Source organism: Ahaetulla prasina, chromosome 1 (assembly GCF_028640845.1).
Source record: "Ahaetulla prasina isolate Xishuangbanna chromosome 1, ASM2864084v1, whole genome shotgun sequence".
In the NCBI taxonomy this organism is placed as follows: domain Eukaryota; kingdom Metazoa; phylum Chordata; class Lepidosauria; order Squamata; family Colubridae; genus Ahaetulla; species Ahaetulla prasina.
The window spans coordinates 206,743,592-206,769,841 of NC_080539.1; the positions used below are offsets into that span (position 1 = coordinate 206,743,592).

General features: G+C 35.5%; 1 protein-coding gene across 6 annotated transcripts in view; it reads right to left on the minus strand.

Moving 5' to 3' along the window:
- Nucleotides 1-4,096: 4,096 nt before the first annotated feature.
- The window catches only part of GULP1 (GULP PTB domain containing engulfment adaptor 1), a 160,277-nt gene continuing 138,123 nt past the window's right edge, over nucleotides 4,097-26,250 (minus strand). For 4 of the 6 annotated variants that reach the window (XM_058189014.1, XM_058188990.1, XM_058188998.1 and 1 more), the window contains 7 exons: nucleotides 21,032-21,130; nucleotides 19,634-19,771; nucleotides 18,548-18,664; nucleotides 17,308-17,400; nucleotides 10,809-10,947; nucleotides 9,860-9,954; nucleotides 4,097-6,935 (listed from right to left, as the gene is read on the minus strand). In XM_058189014.1, coding sequence (XP_058044997.1) covers nucleotides 6,864-6,935; nucleotides 9,860-9,954; nucleotides 10,809-10,947; nucleotides 17,308-17,400; nucleotides 18,548-18,664; nucleotides 19,634-19,771; nucleotides 21,032-21,130 — 753 coding nt within the window. In that variant the 3' untranslated portion in view covers nucleotides 4,097-6,863. The remainder of the gene's footprint in view (nucleotides 6,936-9,859; nucleotides 9,955-10,808; nucleotides 10,948-17,307; nucleotides 17,401-18,547; nucleotides 18,665-19,633; nucleotides 19,772-21,031; nucleotides 21,131-26,250) is intronic. The other 2 variants (XM_058189024.1, XM_058189033.1) reach the window with 2 other exon arrangements.

The following is a 26,250-nucleotide window of genomic DNA, read 5'->3' on the forward strand; positions in this document are numbered from 1 at the left end:
GATGTAGCCAATATCAGTGACTATGCAACTAAATTCCCCCTAATGCAAATATTGTTTTAATTAGCAATTTATTCAGTGACTTCCAACAATCTATGCCATTATCCACTTTAGTCCTGACTTACATCGGCATCACGTGGAAAATATTTAACCTTGGCTTAGTTTCTTGAATGGCATGAAGATCACCGGGAAAACTTTAATAAAGATCTTCAAGTATTGAAGATCTTACTTGAGAAAAAGATTCAGATAGCATTGTTCTAGGAGTAGCAAAGCTTCTAGTTTCAGAAGTTTCTTCCAAACTTTTTTTTTTGTAAAAAAAATATATTTTTACATTCATATCCAATAACATTTAATGTACAGTCATATATAATTAGTCGGGCTTGCCCAGTCACCACCCCCTCCTTTTAACTCTCTTCCCTCTTCTACCTTCTTCTACTTTCCATACCTTCCTCCCCTTCTCTTATCTATATTCTCTCCTCCCTCCCCACTATACCTTCCTTCTCCCTCTTCTACCCCTCTTTCCTCCTCTTCTAGTTTCTTCCAAACTTGATGTCAAAAAAGAAGTTGCAGATGTCAGTACTTCATGAAATGAAACATGGTTCTTTTAACTATATCCTCTACTGCCATAAATTGATGACTGGACTAGTTATACAATGAACATGTGATGCTGATTTAATAATTAGAGAGTAAAATATTGAGCCCTCTAGGATCATCAGTGCCTACAGACAACAGACAGTTCAAAGCTCTTTGTGCCACCAGAACTCTCGAGGGGGAGAAGAAAACCACAATTGAGGTTGATTTTCAAGCCAGCATGTTCACAGCTGGCAATCTACACCATCATTTGGAAAAGTAACCACCATGCTTTTTACATGCTGTACTTTATACTTTAGACTGACCTTAAAACATACCCGTGGGTTTAATTTCCCGATGGTCTGATTTGATGCAAGGATGAGGAGGAATGTCTACAATTTAATTTAAAAACCCAGCATCCCCTGTACTTCCTTTTCAAATTTTGATTTATTGATAATGCTTTCATCTTGAAAATATAGAAATAAGCAGATTGTACCATATTGGAAAAGTTGAACAAGAATATAGGGGAAAATGCTGATGAATGTAGATTAAAAACAACAACTAAAAATCAAGTGGAAATTGCAGTGTGTGCAGTTCCTTCTCTTCATTTCTTTCCCGTGCCTTATCAATTTGCATTTAGTCATTAATATACACTTCAACATCAGCAGGGTTCTACTAATTTTTAAGCAGCATTTTACTAATGTGCAATTTTACAATCTATGTGTGGGAAACCAAAAGTAAACAACCCAAAATATCAGTCCCATCTTACGTATCTTATTAGGAAATCTTTTGTTCATCAGAAAGATGTGCCCAAGAGGAAAGAGTTAATTCCATCTCTTGGAGTCAGAAAACAAGGCCTTTTGCCATCCCTGGAACAATTTCTCCTCTTCCAGCACATGCTCTGACTTCTGTTGCAAGCTCTTGTTGTTTTAAACATAATGGCAGGAGTGTAATGGTGTGGGACACAACCTCCGCCCCTTATGGGTGGGCTTGTTACATTGCAATGCACATAAAATGAGAATGGAGCTTGTATTCAAATGCCACAATGCTGCTGAAATCATTCTGACACTGCCTTGATCACCCCCTCCCCATTATTGATTTCAGTCAATAGAGTTCATTAATCAAGTAAATAGACAAAGATGTGCCACTGGGATAAGAAAAATATATATATATGCCAGCCTATGTCCTAGGCAGTGGTGAAATCCAAATTGTTTTACTACCGGTACAGTGGGCGTGGCTTGGTGGGCATGGCAGGGGAAGGATACTGCAAAATCTCAATTCCCACCCCACTCTGGGGCCAGCCAGAGGTGGTACTTGCCGGTTCTCTGAACTGCTCAAAATTTCCGCTACAGGTTCTCCAGAACCTGTCAGAACCTGCTGGATTTCACCCCTGCTCCTAGGATAAATCAACCTTAACAATACTACTGTGAAAGAAGCAATAGGCACATTATTTCTTATTCTCATGTATAAATTAGCTTCTGTCCATTACTCTTGGGGGAATCTATTGGGATCATCTTTTTAGTAACCAGAAGGGAACTTGGCAGTAAGTCCAACTAACAATCTCAGTCACCATAGATATAGCTGAGGGGGAAGGAATATCCTACAATATTTCCAGGTGGCCTAGCCAAAGTTAAAGTGCCCTGGCATACCTACCAGTATTCCACCTGATGAGTTGCTAAAATAGCTCATTCTGATGGGAGTGAGCTCTGGGAGGCTGGAAAGAAACAATTTGTTGCTGGCTGAGGAGGCCAGTGTGATATATTGCTATCTCACCGATGGATAGCAAATTGTGTTATTCTTTTCCCCAAAATGTCTCCTTAGAGAGCCAAATAGACCATTTGATCAATATTCCACTAGGTTAAAGATGAAGATGATGCTTAGTGCCTTCTATATATATCAAATTTGTATCAAATTCATTCCTGGGTTTGGACATCACATTTTGAAATATAGCATCTTGCACGAGAGGGAATGTTCAACTAATCTTGGGTATAAAGCAAAAATCTGACCATAGCACCACCTTGTCTTGGTGGAGTAGGTCTTCTCTCCTCATTCTGGCTGAGGTTAGAGCATCAGAAAGCCTGGTTTCCACAGGAGGGCGTTGATGGGCTTCACTGCTGAATTTGAAAACCTGTCAGTTATCAAGCACCAGGAGATCCAGGCATTTCAAATATGCGAAAACATTTATTGTAAACTTAGGCTCTCTACAAGAATCTGAACTACTAATTGTCAAGAAAAATTAGTGGGAGTTAAGAATAGAAAGACATTCAAATTGGGCTCATGACTGATGACACATTTGACCCTTGAGCTCAACCTGGTCATCTTCTACACTGATTGGGAGATGCTTCCTCCCAATTTCCAAATGCAAAATTGTAGCTATTCTTGGGGGATTATGCCTTGTCTAAAGATGTCTGGGCATTATGGTGCTTCTTCATGTCTTCTAGGGCAGAAAAAGAATCCTGACAGAGTTCTTTCCACATGGATGGCAGAATCATTTGGGCATATTAATAAGGGTGAGAGTGAACATCCTGTTTTTTGGTTGTTCTTTTTTTTACATTCCAGGGGAATTATGTAAAAAAGAAAGAGACCACATTTTTTGCAATAAAATAAACTAATAATCTGAAATATGCTAGGTGAAATACATTACTTTAAAGTAATTATTCCAAGTATGAAAAAATATGCTGTTGAGGAGGCAACTCTCCCTCCCCCAACCACCCTCTGGAAAGCACACATATATTGATCCCCTTCTAATTAAATCATTACTTTTATGTATCCTGCAGATACATAAATTCATAGGTGTTTCAACTAGGACTGGATTGTTCTTGCAAGTTTAAGTGTAAATGCAGAATTTACATAAATCTGCACATGTATTTCTTACTGTGGTTTATGCATTGCCCCAAAGAACTTAAAAATAAACATACATGCATAAATATTGCACTTTATTTTATCTTAATGTACTGTATGTATGATTACATTGTGTATGCATATTAATTTAAACATCCTGTTGGTATTACCATAACCTCCCTATGGGATTATTGTTTTTCTAGTGTACTTTTAAAGCTTGGAGCGTCCCCTTGTTTTGCACTGAACCTGATTCTTATCTGGGCTGACAGGGAGTGACTGGTTCAACATGGCTGCCATGCTTAAGAGAAGACAAGAATTTGGATCTCCCTACTCTAACTTAACCTCTGGTTGCATGCTGGCTCTTTTACATGCCACTCCTCCAGGGGTGCTATACAGCAAGTTCTGACAGGTTCTAGAGAACCGGTAGCGGAAATTTTGAGTAGTTTGGAGAACTGGCAAATACCACCTCTGGCTGGCGGGAGGAATGGAGATTTTGCAATATCCTTTCCCTGCAGTGGGGTGGGAATGGAGATTTTGCAGTATCCTTCGCCTGCCACACCCACCAAGCCACGTCCACCAAGCCACACCCACAGAACCAGTAGTAAAAAAAAATTTGGGATTTCACCACTGCACTCCTCCCCACCCCACCCCCAGTCTTTATATTAAATAAAGATTCCATTCAATGATGCAAGTTTAATTAAACCATTTATTTGAAGCAAAATAAAAGAGACAGTTGGGATTACATAGAAATACAAATTTCAACCAAAGCACTAAACTGTTTTCATAAAAATGTGATTTCTTGCTGCATTAATTTAGATGTTCTGATTTTGATCAATTAGATTACATTTAGCAATTTGCAAATCAATTTCCATAAAAATCAGTAAAACAATGATTTAAAATGTGCAAATATTTTCTGAATGTTCTCCTACATCCATTGTAAATGGCCCCTAAATATATGCTTATTACGTAAAGCTTTCTTCATGATAAAAATACAAATTCTATTTGTTTAAAAAAGCCATTAATATGGCTACTAAACATCCTTGTTGTACAAACTGCAAAATACTATTTGATGAACAAAATTATAGATGTGTCTCTCTATGATACAGAGCCTATTCTACTCATTAGTGATCTCATATATATCTATATTGACAGGCACAAGGGCCAATATCCAAAGAGTCATTTTCTATTTTCTTTTATTCCTAATGGCTCTGTTTCTTCTCACCCTGCCCATCACCCCATAAAATAATGGGAGGCTTCTGGATTGGCATTTAATATGATGGGAGGATATGTAGCCAGAAGGGAAGTAGGAAACCAGACACACTGTAGAAATGCATTCCATCCTCTTTGGATTCAGAGCTTAGATACAGATATACATGCAAATACAAAAGAAGAACCAAATAATAAAGGAAGACTTAACACAAATCAGAGTATAGGAAAGACTCAGTAAGGCTATACAGCTATAGAGCTGTCTAATTTTAAGCATGTAAAGAATTCCAGGTTATCTAGGCATCTGCTTAAGTATTTTGTAAGATTGGAACAAAGCTTTAAAAGGTAAATACCATTGCATAAACGTTTCCTTTTTATGTTGTGAATACATATGTAAACCTTGCAATATAACATAAAAAACTATTCTTTTGCAAACCAAGTACCGGACCATTAGGGTGTTTTCCCCTGAAAAATAAAGTGAGCAAAATAATTTCTTATGTTTCTTTCCCATTTCTCCTGAGCATTTCTCTTTATCTTTCTTTATATATAAAAAGCATTTCTCCCCGTCTTCTTTACAGTGAACGGCTCCTTACAGGAGAGAAAAACTTTCCCAGAAAGGTAAACAATTTTTTGTACATGTTGAATACACTGTTGGTAAAAATGGGGAAAAAATGAACAAGCAACTTAATTTATGAATACAAAGAAATGCACAACTAAAATTTCATTTATTGCTATGCAGAGACAAAGTAGTACATTATCTCAGTAATAAGCTCCCTCGCAGAAGTTATAAACCTGTCATCTTCCTTCATTAAGAACCTACCTTAAATTCTTTTATCTTGATTCCTTGCGTGATATTCATTTGTAATTTTTGCATTAGATGCAAAATGAAACTATTTATCTATTTGTCACCCTTATATTCCAAGTGGTTTGAACAGAATTATCAGGTCCTAGGCAGGTTAAATCCAACAATACAATTGCATCAATGGCCTCAGATCACTTTCCAAAATATGTGTGGCATTTTTGAATGCCATCACTATTGTAATGGCATTTTTGCAATTAAAGTGAGACATTGCCATTTACATAGCAATTTAACATGCACCACAAGCAGTGCCCTTAGCATGCACACTTTTAATTAACCTTCACAGTAGGATTTTCAAATAACTATGTTGAGAAATACTATGTTGGGCCTCGATTCTAAAAATAGTGTGTAACATTGGGAATGTTTCTATGTACACATGGATGTGTTTGAGTGTGTTCAAAACAGCTAGTTATTGTATGATTTACTGAAAAATTCAGTTCTCGTGTATAAATTTCCAAGTACCCTCTTGAATGTGAAAAATCTAATCAAATTTTATACATCTTTAGGGATTGCTTTTTAAGTTATAAAATAATAGAAAATAATTGGTATACTAATATTTGGCATAGAGATTAGATATCGCAATTGTAAAAATATTAATCTATTTCATTTAGCAGATGCATGTTAAATACGATGCACCTGAAAAGCATAGAGGCTGCCTTTAACATTTACTTCAAAGTCAGAAATGTTGTGCACTCACAAAATTAACATAAATTGGGGGCACTGCAGTTCATTAGAACCCTAGCTTGATTTGTGGCCCTTAATAACAATTTATTAGAAAGCTATGCTATATAAATTCAGATTGTATAGACTGGATCTATGATTTTCAGACTCACTGTAATTGTTTACAGGAACGTGTAAGCAGTTACATTTTTAAATTATTTATTAAATTTGTTTGCTGCCCATTTCGCTGCGAGGCGACTCTAAGTGGTTTACGACCTAATTTCATATTGGCAACAGTATTTGTGTGGAATTAAGAAAGCAATTGTGGGATTTTATTTTAAAAGTTGTTCTTTTCAATCATAGTTCCATATGCTTGTCTGTTATCTGAAAGTGGTGTCCAAGAAAGCTTTAAAAGACTTCTCACAGGATACGATGGGTTCCCATACTGTACAAGTGAGTTGCCAAAAGATACAAAGAATGACTTGCAAAATATGGAAGACAAAAACCAAACAGCAGTGTCATTTCATTTTAGCTTTCTGTACATGAGTAAATTTTCATTTTACAGGAATAATACTGCAACTTATCTGGAGTTTTGAAGAAGCAAATCTCACAGAAGATAATATGTTGAGAAACATTTTTGGCACATCAATAATATTTGTAATACATTTTAAATTTTTTGTAAAAAGAAATAAAGAAAGATAATATATTTTTAAATGTCTATTCCTGACAATCAGCACTTGCTGTCTAGAGGATCAAGGCAAAACACTGTGCCTTCCAGAGTCAGTCCCATTTTGAACCCCTCCTGGAACAAAGGAAGAACAAAAAATAAAGTAAGACACCATGCCTCAGTTTTAAAAAAATATAATCTCATGTAATATCAGACCTAAAATATTTGCAATGTTCTGATTTACATATATGTTTCCCCTGATTATTGGGTAGATGATTACCTATGTCCCAAACTTTGCACAACACATTTGGAGAGAAAGGAGATCCCTCCAGATACATTTTGACTTCATGATGGTTAGACTTGCTTTCAAGCCAGATTAGATTGTTCCAAAGCTTTTAAGAAATTGGAATCTATCCTTATAATAGACTACTTGACAATTATATTGCATCAAGATAAGACAGATCTTCAACTGTAAGGCAGAATTTTTACTGTATATGATTTGCTATAGTAGACAACAGTCTTTTTTATTTTGCTCTTTATTGCTAATCATATTCTAAAGCACCATTCCTATGGTTGGGGATGGGTTGGATAACAACTCTGCAAATGTCTGCACAATTAGCAATGTGTTAATTATTAATATATTGGGGAATGGTGAACCATGTAACTTGCTATGCATTTTTCCATTCCTATTCATCCAGGCTAAGAGGCAGAAGCACATGGGAAATGCTGTCATATCACATGCTGTGTGTAATGGATACTACTTACAATAGAAGGAAAAATATTTTTGTATTAACTACCCCTGTCATCTATCTATCCAAATTCTGGAAAAGAATGTATGAAAAATGTAATATATTTATTTATAGACATCTATTGACATACGAGACAAAAATGGCACAAGTCCCAAATAATGCATGTATGCATATGACACACATAGTGCAAATCTTCAAAGTGATGTTTTTGAATGAAACAATTTTTCAAAGCTGCATCTCTACATTTTGCCGCTTCCTCATTGATGAGCTGAAGGGCTGTCCAGCCATTTCATATTCAGCAGAATACTATACTTGCATGAAAAAGATCCCCATTGCCAGTTCCTTTCCTACCTCTTTTCTAATTCCCTGTATTCAAGTGAGATCATGGATGGCTGTGTCCTGGTTTTCCAACTATTGGTTGAGCTATGTATTCTTTGAAAATTCTTGTAAGATAAGTGCTTGCAGGAGAGAACACTTCTCTAATGCTCAGTTAACCTGCTCCTCTTTTTTCAGACCTCCTTATGAACTTGAAGAAAAATGCACTTCTATTTAAACATGGGCTCTGGGCAGTGTACAAAACTAGAAAAAAACAAAACACTATAAAAACACGTTCAGCCAAATGGAAGCCCATACTGAAATAATCTTAAAAAGAACAAAAATCAACAGAGCCCTTAGACCAGGGCTGTCAAACTCCCAGCCCATGGGCTGGATGCATCACTTGCTAGACACACCCATGCCTGGTTTAGCAAAGCAGAAAAAAAGTCCCGATAGGTCACATGACACCGCCATGATGACATTACGCCTTAGACTGCCTTAGACAAACAATAATCCATCAACTCCAGGTTTAGGTTTAAGGCCAAGTTTTCACTGCTTTCTGGAATCCTAGGAGAGGATATGCTGGCCCATTTCCTCCATCCCATCAGGTGACAAAGTTTAATTGAGAGGACCAGGAATGCACCCACCATGTTGGAATGTACTGGGTGGGCAGAACCAACTGAAGAGAAGCAACCTTTCAGATACCTCTGCTCAATGCTCTAATATGGCAAAGTGTCCTGCACTAGAATTAGCCAAGGAGTTTTTTTTACAAAGTAATTGTCAAGATACAAAATAATTCAATAAAGATGCTTTAGGACAGGGGTCTCCAATCTTGGCAACTTTAAGACTTTTGGAATTCTGGGAGTTGAAGTCCACAAGTCTTAAAGTTGCCAAGGTTGGAGACTCCTGCTTTAGGAACAATTCATTCATGTCAGTATTTTTAAAATACACACAAAGAAAAGATATCATGGAGAGATCTTATTTTGAAAGAGTGTCCTATTCTTTTACAGCTGAAATACTACCCAGAGCTAAAGAGCATAGAAATATTATTTACAAAATGAAAGGGAAAGAATAAAGGATATAACTTTTGACTTCATCCTAAAAAGATATCTAGTTGTATTTGGACATCAGCTTATATAGTATATTTCCCAGGAAAGAACAGGAAAAGATACTATATGCCTTCTAAAAATGATATTATATTGGTAAGTAAAAAGTACATTATACCTGAGATGTACACATGCACAGTGATCCTTTACACAAGCAAATTTCATATTAGTTTTCAAATCAGGTCTCAAGAAGCTATTTATTCAGTCAAGGAAAAAGTTAATATTAGAAAAAGGAAGTGAGAAAGACATTTCCCAGTTTTATTCTCAGTGATTTAACCCAAAATTTTAACAACATAAATTTGTTACATATATATAAGAAAAACATTTAACAGGATTCAGGTAAGAACTTCAGTACCAACTCTCATATTACAAATGTCATCACTATAACAAAATGTATAATATGATGTAACTTAGTAGAAATGAATTGAAACATATGGAGAAAATAATATACCAACCATCGCTGACGCTGCATATCCATGAAAGCACAAAGAAGAAATATTAGAATTATTGCTAGCAATATCAATATAATGTACAGATGTATAAAATACATTTAACAGGTAATTAAATTTAGCACTGGAAAATATATAAGGAATATTTTATTGTGTTTTCATTGTATCCCTTCTATCATAAAAGCATATAAAATATCTGTAGGTAATACACAAATATATAGAATTATTACATATATTTAATGGATAATTAAATTTAGCTAAAATATGTAAGGGACATTTTATAGTCCCTCTTTTATAAAAAGACTATAAAATAAATTTGTAGGTATAATATATAAGCGGGGGGGGGGATGTTGGGTAAGGTTTTTTTTCTGGCTTAAATCTACACATTTCCCTAAGCATTCACAGCTGATATTTACATAATTGTAAACATTTGGAATTACCTGCATCTCATCTAGCTTAGATTGGATGTCTGGAGGAAAATCTCCTGCTCCGCAGCTGAATGGATCAAAAGGTTCTGCTCCAAAAAGGTCTCGCTCTAGAAAGAATAAAACATAAATAATCAACCCAAAATGATGGGAGGATTATTTCTGATCCTTAAGAACTTAAATATCTTAAGTTAAGCAGAATAACAGAGTTGGGAGGGACCTTGGAGGTCTTCTAGTCCAACCCTCTGCTTAGGTGGGAAACCCTACACCATTTCAGACAATGGTTATCCAACATCTTCTTAAAAACTTCCAGTGTTGGAGGATTAACAACTTCTGGAGGCAAGTTGTTCCACTGATTAATTGTTCTAAGTGTCAGGAAATTTTAGTTCTAGATTGCTTCTCTTCTTGACTAGTTTCCACCCATTGCTTCTTGTCCTGCCCTCAGGTACTTTGGAGAATAGCTTGACTCCCTCTTCTTTGTGGCAGCCCCTGATATATTGGAACACTGCTATCCTGTCTCCCCTAGTCCTTCTTTTCATTAAAACTAGACATACCCAGTTCCTGCAACTGTTCTTCATATGTTTTAGCCTCCAGTCCCCTAATCATCTTTGTTGCTCTTCTCTGCACTCTTTCTAGTCTCCACATCTTTTTTACATCGTGGCGACCAAAACTAGATGCAGTATTCCAAGTCTGGCCTTACCAAGGCATTTTAAAGTGTTTTTTTCTGAAATGGAGTTTTAGAAGTTTCAGAGGCAGAAAAAAAAACAAGGCACAGAGCTCACAACCAACGATCCTGTTGCTAAAGTTCACCCCTGGGAACAGCTGATTGGGGGTATTCTGGGAAGTTGATCCACCCATCAAACAGCTTTTTTCTTATTTTCCTCCCCAAAAACTAAGGTGCGTCTTATACTCTGAAAAATACGGTATATTTCTTTAGGTTACATCAAAGCATTCCAGAACTTACTGATCTCTGAAGATCTACTGGGCACTGGTGGAGGCTGGGTGCCATTGCGAGTAGGTGTTGATGGCTTTGGGGAGATGGGAGAAAATGGAACCATATCAAATATGTCGGTGGAAGGAGATTTTGGCGTAACACTGCCTGCCTACAATAAGGAAAATAAATTGGGGTAATAATTCATAATATTAAACAAACTGTTGAATTTGCATGCAGAAAAGAAAAAGGCAATATTATCCAAAAAAGACACATTGGAAACAAAGTCTGAGACTGAATAAATAGCATTTGTAGCCCAAGGTTTATGAAACATGCACAAACAACAATTATAGTATTTCACATTTTGAACTTGTCCTGGGTTTCCTGAATGAAATGAGTTTTAAAAATTAAAAAAAAAAGTTGCAAAAGAGAGTATAAACATGTTTTGAATTAAGACAGAGATGCTCTTTATTGGGGCAAGAGATTATCTTCTTTTATTAACTCCATATTCTGTAATAGTACCATTAATATTTTGCCAGTCTGATAGGGTGATTCTAAATGCTGGAAAAATATTATTAAGTTGAAATAATAATACCTGAAAATCATTGGCATTGAGGAAATCACCATCAGTCATTTACAAAAGGCAGCTTTACTTGGAAGAGCAACAATATGTTTAATAGCATCATGGGAAGTTCTTGGGAAGGACTCAATAAGTGGATAAAAATGTCAAATTCAGCCTAAACATCAAGCTGCCTGGGCAATCAATCATAATATATTAAAAAGGATATGTCACCTGACTCCCACTAATTCTGAATGGTCACTGTAATCTGGAGATTTACATATTAATGTCAATGAAAATATGAATCCATCTATTTATGTTTAATATTCCAAGAACACATTACTACATAAAACCTAAAGGTATATTTAGGTTCAGCTAAATTACATTTTTTCTGCCATCTCTCTCTCTCTGATTATGATTAATTATTACATTGGTGTTTATTTTCCCCCTTATTCTGCAACAACATCTTGAATGATGATGAACCCAAAGCTAGAAAGAAATTTGTGGCAGAAAATCAAAGCCCAAAGAGATCTAAAATACAAAATCACCTAAATTGTTTTTCAAAATACTTCGCAAAACATTCAGTTATAAATTCTGTAATAGGATAAGACTTACAGGATCTATAATATCTGTATAATAATGGAACATATAAGATGCATACAACTTTCCAGTTACCATGTGGGGATGAAGATATATTATATTTTGCTTAGACGTTAAGTGTCTTCAGGATTTTCCTTTGTGGGTCCCACATATTGCTATAGAGTGCTCTAGATTTTATCCAATGGTGCTTTGCTGTGTGTATAAAGAATCTTTTCATTTCTAGGAACTTTATGATTATAGTGAAGGCTGCTTCTGGTAAAAGACATTGGATTGATGGATTTCGATTAATTCTCCTTCTGTCCTCTGACTTCTTTATGACCATTCATGTTATTCACATAATCAACCATTCTTTGCAAGGTAGGAGCAGGAGAAAAAAATAACTTTTCTCTTACTTGATAGGGAGAATCTTTTTATTTTATTTATTCATTAAATAAAATGTATAACAACCCAATAAAACAATAAACAAACTTTTATTTAGCATTTATAAAACAGTTTATAATCCAGTACTTTATGACGTGTACTTTAAACAGGATGGTTACATCCACCAATGTATCAAAACTATTCACTGAAATGATTAAGGGAATGCCTTCTATTTGCACTTGAGTCTTGGGAAAAGATTTAGCATATTAATGAATGTTTATAACGTAAATTGTAAAAAATAAATATTTTTTAAAAATGCTTCAACTTTTATAGTAGTTTTTAAACTTTTTAGAGAAACTGAATAACTCTTGGTAGGCAATCTGACAAAGCTAGCATGGAAAACTGATTTTCTTTCCACATAATGGATAAGCATTGTTTACTAATTCCACACAAAACAAGCCATTATACAATAGAATAAGCACAACTCTATTTTGTACCTCAGTTCATGCATAAACCATAAATTTGCCACATTTTTCTCAATGGTAATGTTAGACTGATGAAAGCTATGTGTGTGATCTAATTGTTTTCCATGTCTTTTCCCTTCCTCCAGAAAAGCAAGTTTCTGAAAAATGGCCCAGCCTCATCCAAATTAATCTTCATATCCCATGGGGCTGACAACATTTTAAATCAGCTTCTTCTAATCCACTTATATTCATAGATATACATCCAATATATGAAATTTCAGTCAGATCCTTTGAGCCAAGTGTAAGCCTTAGCATTATATTATCATGAACATCAGTAGTAAATAGTAGAAATTAGATTTATTTACAATTTTATGTTATTTTAAAAGAGTGATCTAAACTGTATTTTAAAAAGGCAGAACAAATCTGATTATAAACAGATGCTTTATTCTACTATTAGATGGAAATTAAAGAAATTAAGGAGAATTAAAATCCACTTATATACAGATAGTTCCCAGTTTAAGAATAGGTTTCATTCTGAAGGTCTGTCCGTAAGTCAATTTTGCATTTAAACTGAAATAGTATTATTGTAAAATGCTGCATAAGTAGTATGATGTAATGGACTTGAATCATTGTGTAACTTGAATCATTGCTTATTCAACTTGAATTTTCTTGTCCTGACATCTTTCTCTCCTGTTCATTCTACTCCAATTATTTCTGACTGGATCAACTTTTTGTCCTTTGCTATGATCTCTTCCCTTGATAAGTTTCTTTCTCTTTGGTTATTCATTCAATATTTGCCAAGGATAGCCAACTGCTAATTACAAATGAAACTTACATGAATAAAAACCCCATTTCTCTCAGCCCATTTTTTTAATTATTTAAGCATGTTACAGCTTATCAGTGGAACAAATGGCCTTCTTCTTCATTTAGAGATAAAATGAATTTCATTAATATAAAGACTCATATCCCTTACTGAATTTCCAGGAAAATATATATTTATCAAATTGAGTTCACTAGGGTTTTAGATCACGTACCCACTTTTAGGTTGGGTTTATATGGGCCGAGCTCATACCACGTTTCATTTTGTGAAAAATACTTCTTTTTACATAATCAAGTCATTTTCATTCCACGTGAAAGGCCTTAAAATAAACTTTAAGAAGTAATTAGCTTTAAATTTTGTGAGCTTTATTTTATTTTAGTAAGGGCAGAAGTGTAATAATTACATTACTCCCGCAACATAATCTGCCTACCCAAACATAGTAATATACAGTAGCAAAACCTTAATTGATAAACATTTTAAGAACAAGTTCACATTTTACAGTATTATTTTAGGCCTAAGATGCAGGATGGTTTGAATTCTCAAAATGTTCGTATTTTCTTAAATATATGTAAAGTATCTGGTCTGTTTTCAACTACTGTGCAAAAAGCAGCATTTTGATACAATTTAAAACAAAAACAAAAACACCCAGAACAGTTCAAATATAATTAAATACACAAATATTATGGAAAGTTTGAGAGTTGATTATTCAATTAAGCTTGTGATTCTAACTACAGGATTCATAAACTAAGCTAAGGGGTTTTTTTTTAGATTTTTTTTTCCCGTTTTAAGTAATGGAGGCTCAAGTAAAAGAGATGTAGATTCCAATATAAAGCATTACATATTTAAAAAAATAGTAATAATAACCAGTCTTTCGCAATCCCATAGAAATCAAGAACAAGTCAAAAGCATCACACTGCAGGCTCTCGGATGGAAAGCAGGACTGGGGCGGGGGAGAATTTTGACCCTTTGCCAGCTTTTCACAGGTCTCTTAAGGGGGAGGGAGGGCAGATGCCAGCCCCTCCCCCACGTCCCGCACACCCCTGTCCTCCTTTCTCAACTTTTCTCCCAAACATACACCAAACACATTTTCCACGATGGTTGTTTTTTTCTTCCTTCTTTCTAAGGTTTTTGATGCAGGAATATACTGATATGTTACAGCTCAGGATATGGGAAGCAATTTAAAAAGGCTTCAGCAATGAGGGGGACCCACAGATTAAAAATAGGGTGAGCTAATTGTCAATGCAGCCCAAAAGCTTTGCCTGCATTAATCCAGTTTGAATTTGTTGGAAGGCTTGAGGAATTGTAGCAGATATGGGCTGGAAGAGAAGATGCCTCTCTTCCTCTTCTCTTCCTTTCGTTCTCACATATCCACCCACACATCAGAAGTTGAATTAGTGTAGCTGGGAATCCAAACAGATTTGCAACGTGCAATAGATCTCAGAGGCTGGATCAACCAGAATTAAAATTCCACATTTAATCATTCCTGTTTAGGCTAAGGCTCAAAATAACACTAGAATACTGCTGTAGCCCTTGGTTTGACTTTCACGTCACAGGAAATTTCACTTAATTTTCTATTGTACACAAATATCCAACGTGAAGAGACTATTGATAGCCAGCTTTTGTGTCTAGGAAAAATGCTTGGTGTGCAGCAACAGATTAACAGAGTTGGAAGGGACCTTGTATGTCTTCTAGTCCAACCCCCAGCCCAAGCAGAAGACCCTACACCATTTCTGACAAATGGCAGTCCAGTCTCTTCTTGAAAGCTTCCAGTGATGAAGCTCCCACAACTTCTGAAGGCAAGCTGTTGCACTGTTTGATTGTACTCACTGTCAGAAAATTTCTCCTTAATTCCAGATTGAATCTCTCCTTGATCAGTTTCCATCCATTAAGCCTTTGGGTGCTTTGGAAAATATCTTGACCCCATCCTCTCTGTGGCAGCCCCTCAAATATTGGAACACTGCTATCATGTTTCCCCAGTCCTTCTCTTCACTAGACTAGCCATGCCGAGTACTTGCAATCGTTGATTGTATGTATTAGCCTCCAGTCCCCTAATCTTTTTGGTTGCTCTTCTCTGCACTTTTTTTTAGAGTCTAAATAGATGTCCATCATTAATCAATCTCTTTTTAAAGTTTGCCCACATTATTCCCAGACATGTTCTTTCTCAGTTCGCTTGTCTATTTATTCAACAAGTTCTTTAAGTTTCTGCAATCAGCTAGTTTCTGCCAGAGTTCATAATACAGGATATATTTTTGAAAACCTCTTTTTCAATTATTGGATTGTAAGTTCCAGCTGTCCTCTGCCTGTCATCCACAACTGGAGATGACCAAGAAGATAAAGGCCATTTTTAAGGAATACCCATAAGGCCATCTAAACTGCCATCAACACAATTGGCCTCACCTCTTAACTGTGACTGAGTTTATTTATAACTCCATCTATAGCTATCATACACATCTATAACATTTTCTGAACGTCTCTATTCCATAAGCTCTTATTATCTATGGGAATTTCAGACCATACAGTATCTCCATAAGAGATAATGCCAAAACACCTTATAAGCACTTTGTTGATTTTCACTATCAGAATGGCACTCCTGGAAATCAATATATCATTCCTTTTTCAACAAACATAGATTAATTTGAAGTATTGTGTGGTTAACAATAATTCTAAGCAAGTAGAGCTATATATCCCCCTTTTATGACACATATTCATTTAAAATTCCCTCTGTTCCCTATGATATGGCTTATAAAACAAGCCCATATTTATGTGGATATATGTAATATTAGAACACTTGTTCAGCAGAAATGTTTTGCATTGTAGCAATGTATCTTTTGTAATGAGAATTTCCAAACTTTCGTTTTATAAGCTGCCCCTAACCTTTATTTCCTTAAGACATGCACCAAGGATTAGGGAAAGCTGCAAGAGTTAGGACATGGATGCATTTTAAACTTGTGGAGCTGTGAGAATTACCTATAACTTATAGGTAATTGTGCGCATCCTTACCTTCTAAAACAACTTTTATAGTGATAACTTTGCTGTGAGGTTCCCCTTCAAATAGTACACTGACAGCAAATAGATTGGGCTGAAATGAGTTCAGATGTTGATAGAAAAGTAATTACAGAAAGCTTTGGTAAAGTTTTGTAGTTAGCTATGTGGGGAAAAAATTACGCTTACTGGGTTCCACAGCTACCATATGAGGTTTGAGTGCCGGTGCACTTAGGTCTGTGTTTGTGAGACAGAATAAGAACATGGGCAATAGGAATGAGACATGGATTGTGAACCTCAAAGAAGGCACTGTATTACAACTCGAACAACCTTCTTTGCTTTCCACATGTAGCTGCAACATTAATAAGGCTATTATTAATGAAAGCAGGAGACTATGAGTTCTAGTCCCACTTTCGGCATGAAAGCCAAATGGGTGACCACGCTTTCTCAGCCAACTCACCTCACAGAGTTGTTTTGTGGAGGTAAACAGGAGAAAGAAAGAGTATTAGATATCTCAGTCACCTTGACTAAATTATTTATTTATAAAGTAATAAAGGTACCACCCAGACTCACTTTGTAAAGAGAGATGAGAAATTTAATATATATAAATTTAATGAATTTAATAAACATTTCTCTATTAGACTAATTCTTATAATTCAATACTGGTTTATGATGAAAAACAAAAAACAAAAATTGAAAATAGAAAAATAAATTGTTAAGAGAAACATTTTTGCTCAGTGTACTTACTGGCAATGTATGTACTTCGGTTATTCTTAACTGGTTCTCCAAATCTTGCACCTTATTTTTTAGCTCCAGATTTTCTGTTTCTAATTCATTAATCTGAAAAATATGCATGTATTAAAAAAAAATCATAGGAATAGTGCCAAGGTAAGAAAAATTCATACATTATCAGAACTACATTGAATAAGCCTATAAAAATAAATCATCATGGAACAAAGCATTTATCATTAGTAAATTAGTCTACAAAAATAAGATGTATTTCTGGTGTTAACATCATCGTCATTAAAAGAGTCCCAAAATTTGTATCGTATTAGTATGATGGAAAAAAAAACTGCGCAACGTTAATTTACTGCATTAATTAAAAGGAAATGCATATTTTTAAGTTATCTAAAAATGGGTAACAAATTTATTTTCACAACAGGGCCTTATCACAACTGAAGTGTGGCATCCAGTTATATATATAATATATAATAATACAATACATAACATTGTATTATTCACCAATGACTTCCCATAAAACCAATTTGTTCACAAAATAGATACATAAATACATTCAGCAAAATTAACAGAAACCCTCCTTTTGCTGCTGGAACATTGAGATATATTTTCCATTTTTTCTTAAAGTTCCCTAGTCCTCTGAGATAGGTTTGGAAAAACACAGAAGGCTGTAGGCAAGAAGGAAAACGATCAAAACACATCTTCCCCTACTGGGTTAGAAATTTCTATCAGCAGAGTGACAAGAATTAGATATCATCCATTCTGTGTGCAAGCTTAAATTTAACCCAAGTTCTTTTATACAAACAGGTTATTCTCCCATATCCTATAGCGAAGCATTCCACTGGTTTCTTATAGCCATTTTTGTTTTATTTTTTATCAAGTTACTCTGTTCCCCATTTTCTGGTTTAGAGTTTATCTCTGGTACAGCTGTATGTCTACAGCCATAACGCCTAAAATTTCAATTTTGTAACTCAGCTGAATCCATTTAAAAATAGAACATAATAGAATGGAATGGAATAGAATAGAATTTTTTATTGGCCAAGTGTGATTGGACACACAAGGAATATAAGTCAAATATAATTCAAATATAATGAATGGGACTTCAAATGACATAGCTCCCATTAATTAATCTCCTATAAAATGACTAAGATTTTTATTCCATATATGGAATAGCAATGACTGTTTTTTTAAAAAACAACAACAACCTACGTAAGACATTTATTAAACTGAGACAGACTATGGAACTTACTCTTTTCTGTAACCCAGCAATCTGTTTTCGTGTTTCAACATCCTTTCCTCCCGATTCTAGGAATTTTCTGTAAGCAAGGTCAAATGCTTGGCCAATAGTTAAAGTTATCTCTTCTGCCTTGAAATAAAACAAGTCTTACCATTAGCATGCAACAGTAATGTTGCAAAAAATAGAAGCTTGTACTGATTCACCATCTATAATATTAAGGAAACTATTCATGCAAAAAAAAAATCACATCTGGCTCAAAAACGTTCATGCCATAGAATCAATAAAATATGAAAATAAAAATAGAAGAAAAAACAAATTATTATACACTGAAGGGCCTTGATGTCCTGAAATCAGGCCCTGTCGTTAGTGGATCTTTCATATTAAATAAAAATACATGAGGAATATATTTCTAAGGAAATAAAAACATGATTTTGGTATGATTTACCAAATAATTGCTGCATTTTGATTATTTTGCACAAGTGGAGGAAAAATACAATACAAAAATTATAATATATTAACTTGCTTTAAACATAATTAAGATGTCTCTGAAAGTAAAAGAATAGCAGACCATACTAAAGAGCACATAATCTTCATGAAGTTTCAGGTAAAGATAAACATAAATATCCATATGCGACAAAGATTTGGTCATATTTGTTACACATGTACCAAATATTGTACAAGTAAGCACATCAGAACATTAAAACTGGTTAGCTCTATGTTTATTCCAAACAGCTAAGAACCTAATTGGTGTATGCATTTGGACTGTTACCTGACAAGTAAGCACAAACAACTTTAAGTTATGTATCACTTTCATTCAGTGTAGAATTGGACCTCTTAGCAATGGACTGATTCTGTGATATTCAAACATATATGTGTGTACTATATTGGCAAAGAACAACAGAAATTGAAAGTATAGAGAAAAGACGTTTTAACCAAAAAGAAAAATCATCAATTTACTTTTAGTTACTATTTTACCAAAAAAAAAAAAAAAGGGGGGGGGAGAGCTCTTACAAAAAACATGGGGGGGGAGGTGTGAGAAAACTTTTTAATATAAAAGAACAACACATTCAACCAGTTTTAAAGTCTGTGTGTACTTACACATTTTTCACTGTCAAAGACATAACACAAGTGTTTATTTGATTCAGAATCTTTGCATATGAAAGTGAATATTCTTTTGTCGGTTTTGTCATCAGCACAAAACGATATCCTGTGGAGCTGGCAGTTATGCTGGACTTCCTGCAAATAACAAATGTGCAATTACCTCTCAGAATTATATTTTGACTGCTGAATACTATTTATTCAAGACGCCCAGGATGAAGCAGAGGCCTCTTAACAAAACAACAAAACAGAATATGTTTTATTCTTGTAGTCCTTAATACGGATTTTAATAATGAATTTATATATTTTTGTACACAGTGGTGTCTGCACAGAGAGTCAAATGGTCAGTCTGATGAAAAAAGGATTGTACTGTAACAACTCTCCTTTTGTCCTAAAGAAAACAGCAGAAGCTGTGGATGTCAAAGTTAATCCAGCTGCATTTTTAGATACAATTGCAAAAGTAATCTGGGTTTAATTTTCAGTTTCATAAGACAACGAAACAAAAACACAAGATACTCCATTGTAGATACTTGAGAAGATTCAACTCTATTCACAGGATGTTTTTGCTGTATGATACTCAAGTTCCTGCATTGATAATTATAGTTACTGTACATCATATTTTCCCAATTGACACAATTTTTCAATGTAAAATATTGCAGAAGTAAATCATGTCATCTCAGTTTAACCATTTTATAAAGTAATCAAAATAAGTATTTTGGTTACCTTTTGAGAAGAATATGAGACCATTAATCACCAATGCATTCTAAATAGCTTTGACTATACCAGCATTTTAGGCAGTGGTATACATGTTCACTGTCTGCTTTCAGATGTGGAACTCTGTTGTTTTTCCACAGTAAAAATTGAATGTGCAATCAGGCTTGGGAATCTCAAGGATGTATGGAGCTAGTTAAATGCTTATATTGTATATAGTGCCTCCTCCTCTATTTTTTTTTTGTTATTGTATTTTAAAGGTAGCTTTTAATTTTTAAATTGTTTCTAATTGTAGAAGATTCTGATTTGACTTATGTTTGGACTGTAGATACTGCCCAGCATCACATGAAAATGAGATAGGGGAGTATATAAATTTAATAAATACATAACAATAATAATAAATACATAGCAATAATAATTCTATTCTATTCTATTCTATAACAATAATAACAACAGGGTATTCTAGGAATCAGTTATACAATGCTACATATTTATTCATTTTCTGAAAAAAGCAAAAATGGTTTCATATCAGATATCTGAACTTTTATTTCATTTTTAACAAACTTAGAATAAATAACAACTTATTGGATGAAAATAAAAAAGATACAGTCGTAACCACATTATGCCATGGGTTATCTTGCCTTGGCTAGAATTTTAAGGGGTACAGAGAAATAAGTAGACTCTTACCTTTGTTTTTGGATCAAGAATCTTTACGCCATATATGGAAATCTGTAACTCAACTTTTGGTGTTTTTTGGCCTTCAGACTTCTTAATATGTCTTGCAAACTGAAGACCAGAGAAAAATAATCATAAAGAATATTTTAAGATCCTACTAATATTGTGTTCTTATAGTACTATCAATTAGCAGTTTCCCTTACACTAGGATTTTCCAGAGTTTAAAATACTTATTGTCAATTTTTACTTATGATTTAATTTCTATTCTGCATTTTTGTTTATTCCAACATTTACTAAGTTCTCTTATACTTAGTTTCTTTAAAGTATTCTTTTTAGGAAAGAGGGTTTAATTGTCAATGTGTCTTTCTTTCAGCCACAACTCCTGGGATTGGTAGTTCACTAGCTTACTGTCTCTTTGGAAAATTTTCACTTCGCAAACCTATAGTGGCCACTGCCAAATTATGACATGTCATGGCCAAAATGAATTTCTGGATATGTTGTAACAGGATAGATTGAAACTATTAAAAAACATTGGCCTCAGGGTTCAATCCTACCAGATATTCCAGAAGGATAGCATGACTATAAAAACTATCAAGGGGTCTCAAGACATTAAAGCTTGAAATCAGCCTTGCATGACAGTACAAATAAGAAGCACACCCAAAAGTATTAGGTCTCCTTTATTCTAAGATTGCCTTAACAGAATCTTGCAACTCTCAAAATACATCTTCTACCACCACCATCCTCCCATTTTTACAGTCCAAGAAGCTTGGGAGGGTCCCTTCTAAGATGTTTGCCATGCCCACATTTCTTCCATGGACTTACATTTCATTTTTCATGCCATTTTCTAGTTTGTTTAGTTCTAACCATCCCCCAAACCCATTCACTCACACACACACACACATACACAATCTACTGTATATGTTTGGGGTTTTGTAGGTACATAGGCATATGTCTGTGTGATATAATATTATTCCTTAGTATGATTGGAGCTTCTTGTGAGGATTCATGTGGAGTTACTGTTCATGTCTCTCAAGGAGCAAGAATGGCATTGTGGCAGAGGTCAACAGCCAGACAGCAAATTCTGGTTGCCCAAGTATCTCCAGAATAGAATAGAATAGAATTTTTTCATTGGCCAAGTGTGATTGGACACACAAGGAATTTATCTTGGTGCATACGCTCTCAGTGTACATAAAAGAAAAGATACGTTCATCAAGAATTCTAAGGTACAGCACAATGATAGTCATAGGGTACAAATAAGCAATCAGGAAACAATATCAATATAAATCGTAAGGATACAAGCAACAAAGTTACAGTCATACAGTCATAAGTGGAAGGAGATGGGTGATGGGAATGATGAGAAGATTAATAGTAATGCATACTTAGTAAATAGTCTGACGGTGTTGAGGGAATTATTTGTTTAGCAGAGTGATGGCAAAAAACTGTTCTTGTGTCTAGTTGTTCTGGTGTGCAGTGCTCTATAGTGTCGTTTTGAGGGTAGGAGTTGAAACAGTTTATGTCCTGGATGTGAGGGGTCTGTAAATATTTTCACAGTCTACTGTGACTCGTGCACTATACAGGTCCTCAATGGAAGGCAGGTTGGTAGCAATTGTTTTTTCTGCAGTTCTAATTATAAAAAGGAGAATGGGATTGCATTTTTGGACAGGTGATCCTTGTGAATATAATCTTGACAATAGATGAGAATGTCTATGTAGAAGTAAGTCAGATATTTTTGGGAAATCAAGGAGCCAACTGAGGTCTGGTAGAGAGAAGAAATGACTGGCCAGGCCATTTGTATATTCCTCAGATCAGCCAGAACTCCAACAGCATTTATAACAGATGATTTGTTAGCTCTAATATGTCAGCTCTTCCAAGATTTTTTTATTTAAAGAATGTGTATGTCTGCCTATCTCATTGTGATCTTAGGCATCTTGCAGCAATTAATAAAAGACATGTGATATATTGTAGTCTTCCCATCAGGAAACCATAACAAGACACATTAGTCACCACTTGACTTAATCCCATCCTAGCCCAATGTTTGCAGGAAGAGCCAGGTCTTCATGACTTCCTGAAAGGGTAAAAGAGTAAGGTCCCCAAATCTCAAGTGGGAGACTATTTCAAAGGCATTGGTAGCTGCAGAGAAGGCACGCCTCCAAGGTCTCAGTAGATGATAACTTGAGAAAATGAGGTTGGGCAGGTCAGGAAATTACTGGAACTCTGTTAAAGGGTGTAAATATACAATCTTGCCAACCTGATTCTCTTTCTCTCTCCCTCTCTCTCTTCCCTGCCCCCCATAACAAAGAAAAGTGCGACAATCTTGAGTTTCTTTCTTATTTATTCCTCCCTTTCAGACTTTTGAATTCCAACGTTAAGACCATCTCCATAAGTTTTCATTCAATTTGTTTAATTTACTAATTAATCAGTGCTGAATTTACTTCCCTATGCGTAGAATTTGGCTTAGTCCAATTGCTGAGTTGTGGTGGCAGCACAAACATAAATGTATCCTTACAGTCTGGTACATAAGAAAGATTGTACTGGCAAGGTTCTGTTGCAGAAAATGTTTCCCAAAATTTAATAAAGTACAAAAATGTTCTAATGTCATAGATGTTGTAATATCCTATATTAATTACCAACAAAGGAAAGTTGATGTTACAACTGATGCCATATTATTGTTACTGATCCTGTTCCATTGTTTCCAATTATCTTTTGAAGCTGATTTATTTTCCAAGCCTTTCTCTTAAGTAGTGGAAAGTAAAACATTATGCAGAAATGTTACTGCTGTCTTTGATACTGCAAAGAGGAAGAAAATCATTTGGAAAAAGGAGGGAAAGCAACCTATCAGCAGGCTTCCTGTTTCTGAAAGTTGTCTCTGAATGATAGCAGACCAGCAAAGAAAGAAATGAGAGGTAATCAAATCTCCTTCAGCTGCCTTGGACTTCATTTCTCAACAGTCCCAGAGAGGTGATGGGATCTGTGGTATAAAACATCTGGAGAATTCCAGTTTGTCTATACCTGTGCTAGTTTCAAAATATATTCCTTTAACAGGGCTAAATATGTGGGCTATGCCCAGAGGTGGGTGTCACATACTGTAACAACTGGTTTGCCCAGCATTGGAAATGTGAGTGTGCACGCTTCACTCATGCGCCATCCGCACATGCGTGAAGCATCAAAAAACACAGCATTTCGCTCTTGTGCGCTTCCACACATGCGTGCAGGCTCAAAAACACAATACCTGGGCAGCAGGTCGCAACTACCGGTTCGCCCAAATCAGTCTGAACCGGCAGTAGCCCACCACTGCCTATACCTGTGATGGCGAACCTATGGCACGTGTGCCACAGGTGGCATGCGTAGCCATATCAGTGGGAGCTCAGCTCAGCTCCGGCGCGCATGCGCATGCCAGCCAACTAATATTCAGGCCTTCTGGGCCCACTAGAAGTAGGGAAACAAGCTGTTTCCTACCTCCGGAGGGCCTGTGGTGGGTGGGGAAGGCCTATTTTTCTTTCTCACCTGGCTGCAGATCCTCTCTATGCATCTGGGGGGGCGAAAACAGCCTTCTCCAGGCTCTCTGGAGGCCCAAAACAGCCCATTTCCCAACTAGCGGTTGGGACAGAAAGTGACTTTTTTGCTATCCCCAGCCTCCAGAAACTCCTAGAGAGGTTCTGGAGGCTGGGGACAGCAAAAACGTCACTTCCTGTCCAACCAGAAGTTGGGAAACAGGCCGTTTTGGGCCTCCGAGGGGGTGGGGAAGGCTGTTTTTGCCCTCCCCAAATGCATAGAGAGGATCTGGAGCCAGGTGAGAAAGAAAAACGGGCCTACCAGGCCATCATATGCCTGGAGCGGGGGGGGGGGTTAGGAGGGTTGTACGTGCATGCACAGGGCGGGGCACATAGAATTATGGGTGTGGGGACATGCAGGCACAAACTTTCTCCCCTCCCCCATCGTGGCACGCAATGGCAAAAAGATTAGCCATCACTGGCCTATACCGTACACCTTTCTGCAGTTTTCCAAACATTAAAACTTTTCACCTGCAGCCAAACAATCTCTCTAATTTGCAGCTGGGGTAGGTTTCACTTGGAAATATTATAAGAAACCAATTTTAGATATCCTGTTTTAGGTATTTAATATTTAAAATAATGGAAAATATTACTTCAGAAAGATGGAATACTTTGGAAACACTTATGGAACTACTATGGCTCCCTGATTTTTATGATTTATACTCTGTTTAATACAGAGAAAAATTCTTTATGTACAGAAAAAATAGAAAGTATTCCAAGTAAAACTTGAAAGCAGCAGGAGGATGGTAGATTATGCAATAAGACTTTTCAAGGAACTAAGCAATTGCTGGCGCAATATAGTAAATGAAATGCTGATTATTTAAGATAAATTAAAATTTGGAAAAGAAATTGAAAAAACAATTTTTCCCTCAGACTCTTTTTTTGCTGCGGAACACCAGCCCCACCTGCTGGTAAAAATAAAAATGCAAAGTACTTTTATGTTTTTATACTGAAATAATAGTGTAAATAAAGGAAACATCATGTTTTTATATATTAACTTGTTTATCTCTGACTGTAGAACTAAATTAATTATAAGGGATTATGGCACACCTAATTATAAACATATGCAGCCATAACTGAACAATGCTTCAGCAAATTCAAAATTTCATAGCCATTTTAACAAAAGTTAAGAACATGTAAGCATCTCTTGACATGTATTCAGCTCTTTGAAGCATCGTCCTTTATTGAAACAGATGCTTTAAGTGGATAAAAAGTCCAAAAGTACTAAACACTTTTTTAAAAGGTAAAAATGACAAAACATTTAAATTGACTTTAGAACTATAATTAATTCCCTTCTATCAATAAAGTTCTATGCGTCTAGTTTAATTGAAATTTCCTTTTCTAATTTAGAAAATTGAAAGTGAGCTACTTTACCACAAACCAATTTTTGTGCTTTGTTCTTCAGTTGCATCCCCTGGTCCAGGATTATAAACTTTACGGTTTAATTTAACAGTTCAAATCCTTACATATTCATTTCCCAATTCCTGTGGACTTCCAGCCATGCAACCATGTATACAAGTATTGCCAAACATAAATTAGTCCATAGAATTTAAACACCTGCAAGAAAACTTTCATAATATTTGGGATTCCATTTTTCTGTTATTAGATCAACTGACACCTTCTTAATAATATAAATACAGTATACAGTTTACTGCCCATTTACTGCCCAAATGTAAATCT